General features: G+C 38.1%; 1 protein-coding gene across 1 annotated transcript in view; it reads right to left on the reverse strand.

Annotated features, from left to right (window-relative positions):
- Nucleotides 1-16,737, reverse strand: part of LOC149225769 (alpha-mannosidase-like) — a 438,322-nt gene that overhangs the window by 335,915 nt on the left and 85,670 nt on the right. The window contains exons 10-14 of the mRNA XM_089380011.1: nt 8,345-8,438; nt 8,041-8,208; nt 7,586-7,759; nt 7,270-7,335; nt 7,095-7,151 (exon numbers count right to left, since the gene is read on the reverse strand). Coding sequence (XP_089236137.1) covers nt 7,095-7,151; nt 7,270-7,335; nt 7,586-7,759; nt 8,041-8,208; nt 8,345-8,438 — 559 coding nt within the window. The remainder of the gene's footprint in view (nt 1-7,094; nt 7,152-7,269; nt 7,336-7,585; nt 7,760-8,040; nt 8,209-8,344; nt 8,439-16,737) is intronic.

A 16,737-nucleotide genomic window follows, 5' to 3' on the forward strand; every position in this document is an offset into this window, starting at 1 on the left:
TGAAGATCTACTATGCAATCTACCCTTCAAAAACTGAAATGATTCAAAACAAAATGGTACAGAGTCACCTTGAATCATTAAATCATGTGTGTCCACTTCCAAGTCTTCAGCTGCAACTTGACAATCAATGGCTTTCGGGGGTTGCAAATCTGAATATGAGAAGTCTTGAACAAAATTTTCATTGCTCTCAAGATGCTTCAAATCAAGACTTGTTGACATTTGATTTCTAATTGCATGGTAGTTATCTCTGATGAACTGAAACGAATCAAAACAAAAAGGCAAAGATCCTTCACTTACTTCAAACTTTGATGCACTTTCCTCATCAATGTCATAGCTGATATTTGATGGCTGAACATTGTATTCAAGCTGCTGAAAATGAACTTTTTCCTCCCACAAACTAGCTGCTTGTTCGTCTGCAAGATTAGCTTCTTTTTGGAGAACATAATCATCATCATACTGATCAAACCGAGGCAAATCATCAGTATAAAACATATCATCAAGCATGCAAGTCATATCAACAGCTCTCTCTTCTTCACAATGATCTATAAAACAATCATTATCAGATCTATGACAACTAGGATAAGAAATGAAATGTTTTGGATCAGCAACTTGTTCTTCTTCAATCAGCGCGCCATGAGCTTGAACATCATAATCATTCCTTGCGGTGACCTTCTCCATCATCTTTTCCACGGCACTTACCAAAATGTCAAGTTTCACTTCTAGAGATGTTGATTCGGCCGGATCTATGTTTTTCATCTCTTCTTCTTTCAACCTTGCTATTCGGATCAGCAGATGTGCCTCTACATTTACTGCACTGTTTTGCATCTCGTGAAGTGTTGCAATATCCCTTTCTCTCAGCTGAAACTCCATCTCCGGATCAAAGGCACCAGGATAGTGCAAGAGAGCAGATCTAGGAGTAGGTCTTATATCAACTGGCATCGAATAATAAACTTGATTAAATCTAGCTGAAAACTGTTGTACTGTCTCCCCTGGTAGTCTTTTCAGCTGGTTATACTCTTCTACAATCAAGAAAAGGTTCTGCCCGATCATCCACCTATCGAGAAAAACTTTGACGAACTGCTGGAAATCTGAGTTGCTTGCATCAGGCAGGGTTTTGAACCAACTCTTCACTTTGGCTTGCAAAGAAAGAGCAAAAAGCCTAATACTAACATCTTCATCATCAACTTCAAAAAGATCTAGAAAAGTCTCAACATTCTGCACATGTTGCTTGGCATTGACATCCTTACATTCACCATCGAACCTCGGCAAGTATAGATCATAGTTTTTGGGGAAAGCATGGAGAACAGAAGGTAAAACAAGAGGTTTATACCGATCTGGAATTTTACAAGGTGTATGGATATGTACAGCAAGTATAGAATCAGTCTTGGTCTTTTGAGGTTCATCAATCTGAAGATGGTCGTCACAAAATTTAGAAGAAAGGTCTTGATCAAGCTCAAAGGTATGCAAATCTTTGGTATTCACAATCTTCAAAGGGAAAGAATCAACTGCAGGCCGAGGATCTTTTCTCAAGCATAGTATACTTTGCAACACAGTCTTGACATTCTTGGGAAAAGAGAAGAAATAATTTAGAACAAAGAACAAAATGTCTTGGATGAAATTCCAACTTGAATACCTGATATGCCCATGTTGTCCTTTCATGTTTTTGTTGGTCGGGATCATCCTCCAATGGAGTCTTTGGATCTGATCTCGAAACTGATGTAGAGTCGCCAAGTGAATGATTTCAGCCTTTCAAGTGTCTGAATCGTTGTCCACTATCAACAATCAGATCTGAACTTGATACATGTACTGGGGTAAAATGCAAATGAAGTGTTGTATTCACAAGCTCACGGAGATTGACTGAAGCAGCGTTTATCTACTTCCGCTAATGCAAGGCAAAAGCATTTCGAAGGCTACCTGGCATAACTTCAGGCTCCGTCTAAGACTTATGAAACCAACACATCAACCCACAAACAAGTTTGTTTTTCCCCAATATGGTCGCCAATATGTTAGCGCTTGAAATTTCACCTCAGGCTGAGAAAGGCAAACTCCAAGGCAACATCAAACCACTTAGCCTCGTAGCTAGCCCTACGGGGCAGGAGAGGGCTCTCTCCGGTCTATCTCGGCAAAAATCTTCAAAGGGCAGAGATAACCAATAAAGAACACTGATTTTAGGCTAGTAAACTGATAAAAAGGTTTGATTTGCGATTTTTAGGGTTTTGGTGGAAAATCGGGAAAAGGCAATTTTGGGTGCGGGGATTGGACACAGTTTTTGCAGGGGGTTCTTTGGGGCGAGGTAGGAAACAGTATTGATGCCTTTGATAGAGGTGGATGGATGAGAATGACCGGTGAGGAGTTAAGGAGAGCAAGCAATAACCTTGAATTCCCCTTAAACAGTTGAAAACATTGATATTAAGCAAACTTAAAAGCAGAGCATGACAGTCATGAATTCTACTTTAACACTTCATTTGCCTAATTTGCAGAAGGAAGAGTAAGGAAATGATTCACATAACACACTTACAAGTACAAAGAGAAACACACCATCAACACATGTGACCACAAGAATCCCAAAAAGGACTGCAAAACCCTGGTCTTTCTTCCTTTGCCAAAATTGCAGAGATACAATGAATAATACAATAGAGCTTTCTCCCTCAAGAGTCCAACCATGAAAATGACCAAGAAAGTACATAATATAGGCAATCTAACATCTTTCCTTGCCTCTAGGGGTCGAGCTCATCCTTCTAGGAGCTGTTTCAACCAATTCTAAACTGAGCACTAAAATCTAGGCAGTCAAAACAACTTGCCTCTATAAGCTAGGAAACCAGTTCATTCATTAAATGTTTGTTATTTCATGAATGAATCTTCTAGAATAGGTAAATAAGTGTCATAACAACATGAAAATACATTAATTACATCAAAGAGGGTGAAAAATCCCAACCCAAGTCAAAACTGGCCGAAGCTGGGCGAATTGCTGAGCTGTAGGTGAAAAATTATGAAAATTGCCTGATAGGTCGCGCCCTTAATCCTGATAGGTCGCGCTACTTTGGAGCTCCGTTTGAGGCACTTCCAGGTGTCCAAATGAGGCAAAAGTGGGCTTGTTGGAAAGGTCTGGATGTCTACTTTCCAACCCAACTGGAATTTCTAAATTTGGTGGCCATTTGCCCCTCCAAAATTGCAATCTCCCAAGACTGCTCCCTGTTTGTCAAAAAAGTGGCAGAAAGTCAATTTTTGCATGTTTTTTGACCTTCTGGAGGCTCAAAACTTGATGAAATCCCTTGGTAATTGCTGAACAGGTGTATCTTTTCATGACAAATCCGGAAATGCTGAGTTTTTCCAAAATGAAGTTGCCCATCGGATAGGTCGCGCGCGGCGCGCGACCTATCAATGTGAAAAACCTGTTTTTTGCCCAAAAATTCATAAGTGACCAAAAATGCTCAAAAATTTTTGAAATTTGCGCTGTAGTGAGGTCATTTAATATCATGCTCCCTCAAGGAAGCCTCAGCCAAGATGTGGAGGGGACCGGGCCTTCTCCGTCGTTTTAGTGCCTTGGCCAACCGCCCTTGAATCGCCTTCATTTTCGCCTTGCATACGTGCATTCGGGCCCAATAGTGGTTTTTCATATTTCGGAGCAGGTCCTTATCTTTGTTGGCCTTAGCCAGCAGCCTCTCCAAATGAGCATTGACCTGGAGAAGCATAGCCTCTCGAGTGATAAAATCCTCCCATGGGATACCCTGCTATTTTGACTGTTTAAATGTTGTTTCAAGGGGACAAATAGCACAAGGGAAATGTTAGGGAAGGGAGACTTTGAAGGGAAATTGGGAAAAATAGGGAAATAGGGAGTTAAGGGGAAGAATCATGACATACATATCATCATACATTTCATTTGCAAGGATGTTATGGGAAGTAGGGTTTAGGGTTTGATTCTTGATTTGTAGGAATAGGGGTAGGGTTTTAGGGGCTTTTGATATTTTGGTAGGGAGATTAGGTAGAAATGATATAGGAGGTGGTAAAGAGGAGTGGGGAAAAAGTGGGGTGACAAGGATGACCTTGAAACAACAAAACAAACCATAGCTCTACAAGCATTTTGACTAAGTTACCGGATCCGTCAGGTCTAATGGAAGGATCAGCGGATCCCCGGATCAGAGACGGATTCGGATCCGGATCCGCAAAGATCCGTTCCGTCCAGCTCTTCTCGGGTAAAAACAGTCAACGTCAAACACACAAATTTGCAGCAAATGTCAGAAAAAAATTCGAAAACAGAAAATTTAATCAACGCAAGCCAATTAAGAAATGGATTAATGAATTGGCGTCTGCGAATAAACTTCCATTCGGTCCAGCGTCTCTCGGGTAAAAAACCGTCAAGGTCAATGCACAAATCTGCAGCAAATGTCAAAACAAAATTCCAAAACAGAACATTTAATCATCCCCGCAAGCCAATTAATGAATGATCAGAAACGGATTAATGAATCCACGTTCGCGAAAATAAATTAGGGAGTCTGCCGATTTATTATTTTATGTTATTGGACCATATTATAAGGTTTAATACAAAACATTATAAACCTTAAAGTTTAATGCAGGTTACGTGAAGTTCTTTTTTATCGGCACGAGGTTACCTAAAGTTTATAATCCACTCACATTTATTCAGATATTTTAAAGTTTATTTTGAAATTTAAAATCTAAATTTTTATTTACATATTTCTAAAGTTTAAAATTAAATTTTTATTTAGATATTTTTAAAGTTTAAAAAGTAAGAAGTTATTTAGATATTATAAAGTTTAAAAATAATTTTTATTTTAATCAATTTTGAAAGTTTTTTTTTTCAAGTTTTAAAATTAAGTTTAATAATTTGCTTAATATAAATATTATAACTAATAATTAATGTTTAAATATATATAAATAATGTATTAATTCTATTATGATTAAATTAATAATTATTTTTAAAGTATTATATTGGAGTTATATATTTAAAAATTCACATATAATTTTTTTCAATATAAATTTAATTAATGTTTAATTAATATTTATAAATGATATATTAAGTTTCAAATTATTTATATAATAATTATTTACTGTATGTAAAAATTATATATTTAAAAATTAGCGTATGATTTTTTTTTTATATATTTATATAACTTTAAATTTTAAAAATTTTAAAATATTTTATATTTGCATGTACTTGCCGTTTCCTTGACGTTTCCGGATCCTGGTTTTTCAAAAAACTGGCGGATCCGTATCCGAATCCGGATCCGAATCCTGGTAACTTAGCATTTTGACATTTTTAAAGCAAATATACATGAACCTCTTATTGCAATTTGACGACATTAAAACACCTTTCCCATGCTCATTTGTCTTTTCCAAGCAAAATACTTTGATGATCAAAGGCCTACCTGCAACCTTGAAGAATTTTGAGGTCGTTTTGGAGTTTACTGGCGGTTTTTATAGATGAATTTCCCAACAGGTCGCGCGCAGGTGCTGATAGGTCGTGCACGCTTGATAGGTCGCGCCAGTGCAATTTTTCAACTGATTGAACCCCCCTGATAGGTCGCGCGCGCTTGATAGGTCGCGCGCAAGTGTTGACCGGTCGCGCGCGGGTTCAGCTTGCCAAGTTTGCTCAATTTCTCTCCAAATCGCCCAAATCGCTCTTCACTATTGCTTTGAGGCAAATGATGCTCAAATAGAAGGAGAGAGGGGCTTTATAGGCTTGATTTAAATTAATTTCTCCTCAAACCCTCTTTCTAATGTTTTTAACTTGACACTTTTTCAAAATTTAAATACTGCTGACTTTATGGTTTCCTTTTGTCCTGAAATTGTTTGAACTGATGCTTTGTCTTGAAAATTTTTGTAGGGATAACTTCTGAGGAATCTTGGCAAAGGGGACCAGGGCTGCATGCTGTCTTTTGAAAACTTTTGAATTTTTACAATTTTTTACAAAAATGAGAAAAAGACCTTGTCTTTAAAAACAAGGTTTTTAAATCCAAGGTTAAAATTAGCTGTACAAGATGAAATCTTTGAAGAAATCTTTGAAGAAAAACTTTGATAGTCATCCCTCTAGCCTGCTGGGCATTTATTGACCTTTAAAGACATGACCTCAAAGACAAATTGGACCTAAACCCTAGACCTAGGACTTTGACAAGACAAGGAACCTTGAAAGGATTTAATGACTGAAACAACTTGATCCAGCAGTGCCAAGAGGAGAATAAAGACACCAGCTCCTCCATCAGGGTTATGGCATGCCTAATGGAATGCAATGAAATGACACTGATGAGACACCTACTTATGCAAATGCAAAGAGTTTTGATCGCTGATGGAGGGCTACTAGACCGACTCTAACAGGATCAAGGAAAAAGAGTAGGCCAAAAGGCCTTCCGAGAGCGGAGGATGGTTTCAAAAAATTTGGGACAACAAACTACAATTTTCATTATAAATGTTTCCAAGAAAACAGTGAAAACATTCCACAAACATCTCGAGGATGTTTTGTACTAATTTCAATACAAAAAATGTAGAAACAGGGGGGCAGGATGTTTCTGTTAGCATAGTTGTGATTTGCAACACAACCTTTAGTGACCTTGGAGAAACATAGGCTGTTGCAAAGTTAGGTACCGCACCTACCAAAGTACACCCCCACCTCACGAGATAAAATGCAAGACAAGAGATTACTATTTTAGCTTCTCTAGTAACCTGGAAACATGTTTTAGTTCATCTCATCTTATGTCCATAAATTTTCTGGTTCTGCACCATATATTGTACTGCTTGCTTGTTCCTTAGTTTAATTGTAGTTGTCTCCAATAGGCTCAACCTGAAGAGTGGTTGTAATTCAAGCACAAACTTTTGATTCACAAAAAACAAGTGATTAAGAAACATGTAAATGATCTAGGTCAAAAAGGATCAAAAGTTATTATCTTCTTTATTTTAGCATTATCGATCGAATATTCCATACTGTCAGAAATGAGATTAATGGATAAAGCATGCTTTAATTTAACTTTATCTATGTCAAAAATTCTGAATTTCAGAAGGTTGTAAAATGCAAGGATCAGGACCATCTTCTGTTTATTGTCCATTTTATTTTTTGAATCGACACTTTCATGAATAAAGCATACCGGGATTCTGACAACTTCATTGCGCCTCCATCCCAGAGGATTATATATCACAATTACCTGGGTGTAAGTCAATCAAGTAAAATAAATCAGTAACCCAAAAACTTCAATCAGAATAAAAAGACAGCTCAGACAAGTAAAGGATAAGTAAAATAGTAGATGAGGATCAGAAACACACCAAAATCCTCCCATCTCCTAAGCCAGCTTCAGATTTGGGGCAGTAACTGATATTCATAAGACGACACTGCGCAAACAAGACTCCAAAAGGTAGGTCTTACTGGTAACTGAGGCTAGAAACAAGATGTACTATTGCAAAAGTGGCAAACTATTTGATAAGAATATTATTCATATACAATATAAAACTGACATTCCGTGCTTAGAAGTTCAGCTTTCCTTAGAAAAGGGAAAGGCTATTTCTCTGTTTAATGTTTCCCTTGAAAAATTGACAATTCAATACCACAGCACAAATCGTGTTTGAAGTTTGAAGAATATACCTGTGCAAGTTCTATTGTCTGCCTTGAGGTACTCATAGAATCTTCTTCCTGTAATAAACTTTCCTCTTGATTCTTTGAATGAATTTGATTCACAGTGGAAAATTTATCCCCACAATATTTCTTTGATTTGCCACTTATAAGGCAGAGAAATGCAGAATTCATTACACTCTCGGCCTGAAAACAAAAAGTGAAAATAGACTCGCAGTTTAGTTTTATATTGAAACAAGAACGTAAGGCACCATATTATATGTTGAATAGACCAAAAATTTCAAGGGATGCTAGCTTAATCAAACAGAAACGTTTTCTTTTGTTTGTATCTAATTTTCGTCTGTAAGACCCACAGAAACTGTATGAAAACATAATTATAAAAAATATTGTACTATCATAAAGCCTGCCAAAGAAATGTCATAGGGAAACAAGGATGGGTGACAGAGATAAAGTTACTAGCTTTAAACCTCGACTGAGCTCTGTGAAAGCCGTTTGGCATAATCATCCGCCACATGTTGCTTTGAAGTACCAGCTACTGCATCATGGTGCTGAACAAGAGCCATTGCTTCCTCCAAAGAATCTGTGTTAGGCCTTCCCTTATTTCTACCTACAAGAAACTCCAATTGCCTTGCTGCCTACAAATAATAGTTATCAAGGTATTATAAAATGGAAGTTCAAAAGAAGATCACAAGAAAAAATAACCAAAATCACTGCCTAAAGGTCCACGACAGTCTCAAGGAGAGTTATTTGCTAGGTTAAACCCAAGCACACCTGTAGAAGCCCTGAAAGTTTTCTCACGTAACCTTTCAGAGCAGGCCGACTGGTGAAATATCCTGTCCAGTAAGCATTTGAATGATCTGCATACCTGTTCAATCAAAAAGAAAAGTTATAGTATCCAAGAAAGAAAGATATTGTATTATTAATTTCTACAAATGACCAAATTAGGTTGGGACTGAAATATACATCATCCGACAATGTCAATTTGGGAGTGCCTAAGGCATCAGCTTAAAATGAACAGTAAAAAAAGATATAAAACAAAGGGATAAACTATAGAAGGCTAACTGTAAATGATGAAGCAGAGATTCTATACAAGAGCAGAGGAAGAATAAGCACCCCTATAGTAAAGAAGGCTAAATGGATCACAAGCAGAGGCCAAGCAAATAATTAGATCGTAAACTGTGTCAAAATCAAAGGGAGCCTATAGCCTTGTCAACCACTGTGAAAGCACCAACGCTGACCTTGATGATGTCTTCAAGAGAATGGCTTGAGGTAAGAGTGTTAGAGTTGTTAAAGTTAGTTTATTAATAATGATAATTAAGGTCACAGCCTAAGTAGACACCAAATGATGTATTGGACCACCTTGCTTGTGGGACAAGGGACCCCTCCATGCACTAATTTGACCGCTTAGTCAATGGAGGTGTACATACCCTACCCCCATCCAAATTCAAACATGAGTTTTAAGGAGGAAACACATTTACTTAACCTTTAGGCCCACTCAAAGTGTAATTATAATGGTCATATAATATAATGTAAGTTTAGTAATTTAGTAGTAGAAATTTATTAAAGTTAAGGTACATATCATAAATGACGTTGACTCATAATTAGAGAACCATCTAATCTTGTAGCAAACTTCACTCCGGTCGCCACAAGTTGACGATATAAAGAGTTACAGTTCCCATTGATCCAAAATTTTGATTGAATTTTTTATGATCAGGGTTGATTTAGAATTGGGCAAAATCCCTAATGGCAATGTTCTCCCATGCAAGGACATGTCACCCCTCATGTTGACAGGGGTACATACAATATTTTGTAGTATACTTCACCACCATTGTAAGCCCAAGGTCACAAGTCAAAAGCATTATAACGGACATGTGAGGCTCTGTATTAGGCATCCTAGACCTTGTGTCTTGTTGTCCGTATTTTGCTATGTTGGTCGTACCATGGCCAATCCCTTGAAGTTCATTGTAGGTTCCTTCAGTTGAGAAATCTAGGGCATCGATATTAAATGATTTCTCTACTTTAGATAACTGCTTGTGAATGCTTTTTACTTCTTAGATTAGGATCTTCTTTTACTTAACTTAGTATAGTGCTATTCTTCATCAAAGATCTATCAATGCATAAACCATAAAGAGACAAGAGACACAGAATATAGGCTATAAGGCAGGCCCAAAACCTCTCCCACTTGAGAGGAAAACCCAAACAAATTATTCTTCTTATAGAGGCTTCAATTGACGAATACCAAGACCAAGACCCTTGACCTATTTGCCACTCCAAGACCAAGACACAAAGCTTCCTCTTCCTTCAACGAAAGTCAAACTCCTTGTTTCTTCTTCCTTCACGGCTACCTTTGCTTCCTCTTCTCTATTTCAGATCTGCAATTTCTCGGCCTTAATTCAAGAACCCTTAGCACATGAGAATGATCAACTTTGGCTCTTGATTATCCTCGCTCTAGAAGGAGACTTCTTCTTGACACTTCGGCTTGAGACCTTCTTTGTTCCTCACCCAAAAATTGTCTTCACAATGTGACTATGGTAACTCGCTCTTCCTGTAGTAGACAACAGCAGATTCTCGCACATGTGGAGTGTACCTAGCCCAAAATAGACCCAAAAATAGCACCAAAGACTTCACTTTTCTTTCCTCTTCCTTTGTTGATGATTAGGCTCCTTCCTAAGTGATCTTCGCACCTTTTGATTTCAGACTTGCTTCACCGAAATTATGTGTTCTGAAATGAGACCCAAGCTGCTTATTTATAGTCACTGGAGCCTCCATAATGAGTCGACATGTCCTTTTGAGAGATTTCATTATTCTTTTGAAGCCGACTTGTTAAAATTGGCAACTAGGGCCAAATTCCACCTTAGGACAGCTCATATGATGGAGATGATTATTGCATTGGATTCCCCTTTTCAAGTGGTCCAATTTTGATATAAAGATCATCTCATTCTGACAACCAGAAATGGAATTTTGAATTTATTCTCTCTCACACACAAATTGTCAAGGTCAGCCTCAGTCAAATGTAGGCTCATGAAGCCCAATAGATGTGATGTTGACACCTAATAATTGGAATTGGGTGAATACATGTAAATAATGTAAATAGTAAATAATAGAAAAGGAAGAGTCATCGGGAGGTGAAGCCCAAGAGTCACTCCCTCTTGTATATAAGCATCAGTAATGTTAATGAATAAACATAATTCATTTGAGGAGTTACCTCCTAGCCTGACATGGTATCAGAGCCAAATCCATTTTTAGCTTTTTTGTCCTTGTAACTCCCTTTTGCCATTTCTGCAGTCTGCCATATTCTTTATTCCTATGTTCTCTATCCTCTGTGTCTGCATTATTTTTGTTTAATGCAATATTGTTATGCGTTGAACTGTGCATATTGTTGTGCCTCCACGAAGGACTGAACATTGATGTGAACTATGGGTTTGTGCATGCCTAGCGAACGCTACTTGAGTTCTGCGTTGGCATGGAGACTGTGAGTGTGTGTTTGCTTTCAAGGCTGTTGAAATGCGGTATTTATGCACTCAATCATGCGTTGAATTTTTATGAGCGTGAATTTTAATATCGCTAGTATTTTTAATATGAGAACTGTGGTATATTATTTTAAGAGTGATATTACTCCTTACGATGCATCGTGGCTATATCATACACCTGCACAGTCGACCCTTCCACTTTCTAGTTCATCTCTCCATACCACCGCAGGACCGCATAACTGATTCTCCCATACGTTGGCTCTACTCTGTTGCCATTCCCCCAAACCCGACTCCGTGTTACACAATTTCCACTCCTCTCTAGTTAACTCAGCATACCACTATTCAACTCACACCGCCCTCCTCCCACACTATTAAAACTCTCACACCGGGCCTCTTACCATTGTTTGTCCACCGACATCGTGACTGTCCACTAGTCATAATGCTCCATTCATACTGCCTTGCCACTATTCACCAATATCAAATTACGTCCCAATACCACCCATACCATCCCACTCTCAGTTGGGTGATACACTGCCATAAGTCCTCTCCCGATTTTTTAACTATGATACAATTCCACAGTCCACCTCCCTTCCCATACCACCATTCGGCCAACATTGTTTATACATTGACCCTCCTCCATATACACCTTCCCATAAACCCCCTCCCCCATATACTCCCTCCCCCACATAGTCCCTCTTCCAAATATACCCTCCCCCAATAATACCTCTACTCTATACATATCAGATTGTAATTTTTACACCAGAACTACATTTTTTACCACCAAAAGTGCAAATTTTTTATATATTGGCAGCAAAGTACATTTTTTAAATGCATTCATTGATATCTATTGTGGGAGTGGTTCTCACCAGGAAGGTGAACTATCCTGAGTGATCTCAAAAGATCAAACACACTCTCATTTTCAATGAGTTGTGGAAAGGAGTTTGTGTAGGAGAAAGAGATAATGAACTTGCAAAGCCTACCTCAAACAAGGAATTCGCCATTTGGGAAAACAAGAACAGCAAGGCCTATGCCTTGATTGCAGCTTTTGTAAATGAAGAGGTGAGTCGCCATATTTCACCATTTTCAAATGCTTTTGAAGCCTTACAGAAGTTGAAAGAATTCTATGACTCACACTCTGTGCTTGAAGTTGTCCAATTGATGATTAAATTGTTTAGTCCTGAATTACAAAATGATGATCCCCTTTCTCTAGCATCAGAAGTAAAATCTATTATGCATGATATCAAAGTCAATAATGTTGAACTAGACATTCCTCTGATAGCTTTTGTCAAGGCACTTTATCCCACTTATTCAAATTATCTTGAGTCATTGCAAGCAAATGGAAACCTCAAAGAGATAACCTTTGACTCCCTTGTGAATAAATTTGCTGAGAGAGAGAAAGCTTTTGGGAAGAAGACAGCTCCTCAGTCTTCTGAAGAAGTTGTTTGTCTTGCACATAGAGAGAAGAATGATGCTCAAGATTTTTCCAGAGGAAGAAGAAATTTCAAAGGCAGGGGGGCAGACACTCTCAAGGAGAAAAGTCTGATCTTCATTGCATACGTTGCAATAGAGATGGATCACATGATGCATCCACATGCAAGTTGCCTTGGGACAAAATTGACCAGGAAAGAAATCAAGCCAAGGTAAAATCAATGACAAAGAGGAAGGTAAAGCACCTGAATCCGCTCACTATGTTGTGGCACATTGTAATATTGGAGTAAATGAAGACTTGCTTAACGCTTCACTTGCTTCTTGGAAAAATAATTGGTTGCTTGATTCAGGAGCAACTTGCTGCATGACTTTTAGAAGAGATTTTTTTGAAGAATTTACTGACAATGTTGATGGAGCAGTATTCTTTGCAGACAAATCAAAACTCAAGTCATCAGGGCTTGGCACAATCAGGCTCAAATTGCCTGGTCTTCCAGACTTTCTTCTGCATGACGTTTTATATCTCCCACAGCTGAGAAGAAATCAAGCCAAGTTAAAATCAATGAAAAAGAGAAAGGTAAAGCACCTAAATCCACTCACTATGTTGTGGCACATTGTAATATTGGAGTAAATGAAGACTTGTTTAACGCTTCACTTGCTTCTTGGAAAAATAATTGGTTGCTTGATTCAGGAGCAACTTGCTGCATGACTTTTAGAAGACATTTTTTTGAAGAATTTACTGACAATGTTGATGGAGCAGTATTCTTTGCAAACAAATCAAAACTCAAGTCATCAAGGCTTGGCACAATCAGGCTCAAATTGCTTGGTCTTCCAGACTTTCTTCTGCATGATGTTTTATATCTCCCACAGCTGAGAAGAAACTTGTTGTCCTTGGTCCACATCCGCCAGCAAGGACACTCCATTCATATGTTTGATGGCAAGGTTGAAGTGAGAAAAGCATCAAATCACTCACTTGTCATGATGGGGATAGAAGAAGAAAGACTTTTGAAGCTGCAAGGTACCTCTACTCGTGCACAAAATTTCTCATACAATTCTCATTATGATGAAGGTACATTTGCATCAAGTCTATTATGGCATGCTAGATTTGGACACTTGAACTATGACAGTCTTCGCTTGTTGAAGAAAAATGGTGTTACTGGTTTGCCTGCAATTCCTAGGAAACTTAAGCAATGTGATGCTTGTATTCTAGGAAAGCATAGCAAACAGTATTTTCATGATTCACACTCCAAAGCACATAGAAAACTTGAACTCATTCATTCAAATTTACGTGGTCCAATGCATGTTCCTTCTGCAAATGGAAATAAATATATGATGAAATTTATTGATGACTACACCAGAATGTGTTGGGTTTACTTATTGAAGAACAAATCTGATGCTTTTCAAACATTCAAGAACTTTCATACATGGATTGAAAATGATGCGCAATCTCATATTGGCTCTATATGCACTGATAATGGAAAAGAATACACTTCAAATGAATTTGAAAACTATCTTCACCATCATGGGATCAAACATCAAACAACTGTGCTTTATAATCCCCAACAAAACGGAGTAGCTGAAAGAATGAATAGGACAATCATAAATATGGTACGTTCCATGATGTTTTTCAAGAATGTAAAATTGATGTTTTGGGTTGATGCAGTTCTATGTGTTGTATATGTAAAGAATAGATGTCCATCTAATGCTATTAGAAACAAGACTCCTTATGAAATGTGGTATGGCCACATTCCTTTGGTAAAGCATCTCAGAGTCTTTGGTTCCACCTGTTATGCCTTGATACCAAAGGTACATAGAAACAAACTTGGTGCAAGGAGTCGTAAGTGTATCTTCTTGGGGTATTCAAATACCTTCAAAGCATATCGTCTCTATGATGAAGTTAAAAAAAAGTTTGTTGTATTTAGAGATGTCATCTTTCTTGAATCTTCCAAAGCTGGCAATGTTGTTGAGCGGCAACTTGATCGCTTGGATAGATTCAGGCATGCAAAATCATTTCAAGAATTTGATAATCAGATTCCACATCTTGAAGGAGGGATTCCTATATTGGATCAATCAGTGGAATCTTCTTCTAAAGTACTCTCTCCCCCACATGAAACTCTAACCACTAATGATACTTTGAGTGATGTGATTGACAGAATTGGAAGACTCAATCTTGATTCAGTCCCAACTCAGTCAACTGAGCAGCTTGGACCATCTCAGAAAGGTCCCCCAAAGTGGCTGACAAAGACACTTGAAAGTGTTCATCTTGATGAGGTTGGAAAGACAGGAACAAGAAATTCAACTAGGAAAAATGGAGGTGATGTAGATGATTCTGATTCACCTGTTGATATGGATGTTTCTTATGATTGTGAATTGAATTTGTCTATAGATTTTGAACCAACTTCCTTCAAAGAAGTCGCTTCTCATGATGAATGGAAAGAAGCGATGCAAAAGGAGTATGATGCCTTGATAAAGAATGGCACTTGGAAGCTGGTTGATCCTCCATTGGGAACCAAACCAATTGGCTGCAAGTGGGTCTACAAGAACAAGTATAAAGTTGATGGCTCACTTGACAAGCACAAAGCCAGGCTTGTGGCAAAAGGTTTTGCACAGAAGGAAGGGGTTGATTATGAGGAGACTTTTGCCCCCACTCTTTGCCTTAGCAGCTCAGAACGGTTGGAAAGTCCATCAAATGGATGTAAAAATTGTTTTCTTGAATGGAGATCTGAAAGAAAATGTTTTTATGTCCCAGCCAGAAGGATTTGTTGTGAAGGGACATGAACATAAAGTATGCAAACTTGTGAAATCCTTGTATGGCCTCAAGCAAGCATTGCGAGCCTGGTATGAAAAGTTAACTGAGCATCTTCTGAAACTCAACTTCAAACATTATGATCTTGATGATGCAACTTTGTTTGTCAAGAAAGTTGGCAAAACAGTTGTATATCTTGTGGTATATGTAGATGATATTTTGATGACAGGGAATAATGAGAGCTACATTTCATCCATAAAGAAGGAATTGAGGAAAGGTTTTGAAATAACTGACTTGGGCTATGTTCACTACTATCTTGGTATTGAAGTAACTCAACATCCAAAGTCTATATTCCTCTCTCAAAAGAAGTACATTGGAGATCTGTTGAATAGGTTTGGCATGGTTGAGTGCAATCCTCTGACTACTCCAATGGAACAAAACTTAAAACTCACATCCATTGAAGGAAAAGAATTTTAGGATTCAACAAAGTATAGACAGCTTGTAGGAAGTCTCAACCACGTGACTACTACCAGACCAGACATTTCGTTTGTTGTTGGAATCCTCTCCAGGTTTATGCAAAAGCCTTGTGAGAGACATTGGTTTGCTGCAAAAAGAGCTCTAAAGTACTTGAAGGGAACCTAAGACTTTGGACTCAAGTATACACAAGTGGGCGACTCCAACTTGATTAGATACTTTGATTGAGACTTCGATGGAGACAAAGAAACTGGGGTATCTACTTCAGGTTATGCTATGAATCTTGGATCAGGATTTGTCTCCTAGAGATCACGCAAAAAATCAGTTCCAGCAGATTCCACAATAGAGGCAAAATATGTGGCAACAGCTGAGGCAACAAAAGAAATCGTGTGGCTGAGGAAAATTCTAGAAAATTTGCAGGTAAAACAAATACGTTCAACTCCACTCATGATTGACAACACCTCTACAATAAAGTTGGCCAAGAACCCAAAGTTCCATGATCAAGCGAAGCACATCAATACAAAATACCATCTGATTCGATATCATGTTGAGGCCAAGACAATCCATCTACGCTATTGTTCCACTAATGAACAGATTGCAAACATCTTCACCAAAGCGCTTGGAAGAGAAACGTTTGAAAGATTCAAAACGATGCTTGGACTCACCAACATCCCTTCAAATTAAGGGGGGGATGTTGACACCTAATCATTGGGATTGGTGAATACTTGTAAATAATGTAAATAGTAAATAATGGAAAAGGAAGAGTCATGGGGAGGTGAAGCCCAATAGTCATTCCCTCCTGTATATAACCATGAGTAATGTTAATTAATAAACATAATTCATTTGAGGAGTTACCTCTTGGCCTGACAGTCTCCTCACCCTCAATGAAGTGTATAAATTGGAGTGACCTCTCTCTTGTTGGTCATCACTCATCTCATTACATATCTCTCTCTCCTCTCTTGATTGGTTTGTACATCTTGGAGGCAACCTTCCGTACTTCACACGTGTGAAAGGAGGACGAATTTCAGCACTGTTTTGGAGGCCGAAAA

Source organism: Pinus tabuliformis, chromosome J, assembly GCF_031772625.1.
Source record: "Pinus tabuliformis cultivar Carrire ecotype Pingquan chromosome J, CPIR1, whole genome shotgun sequence".
NCBI lineage: Eukaryota > Viridiplantae > Streptophyta > Pinopsida > Pinales > Pinaceae > Pinus > Pinus tabuliformis.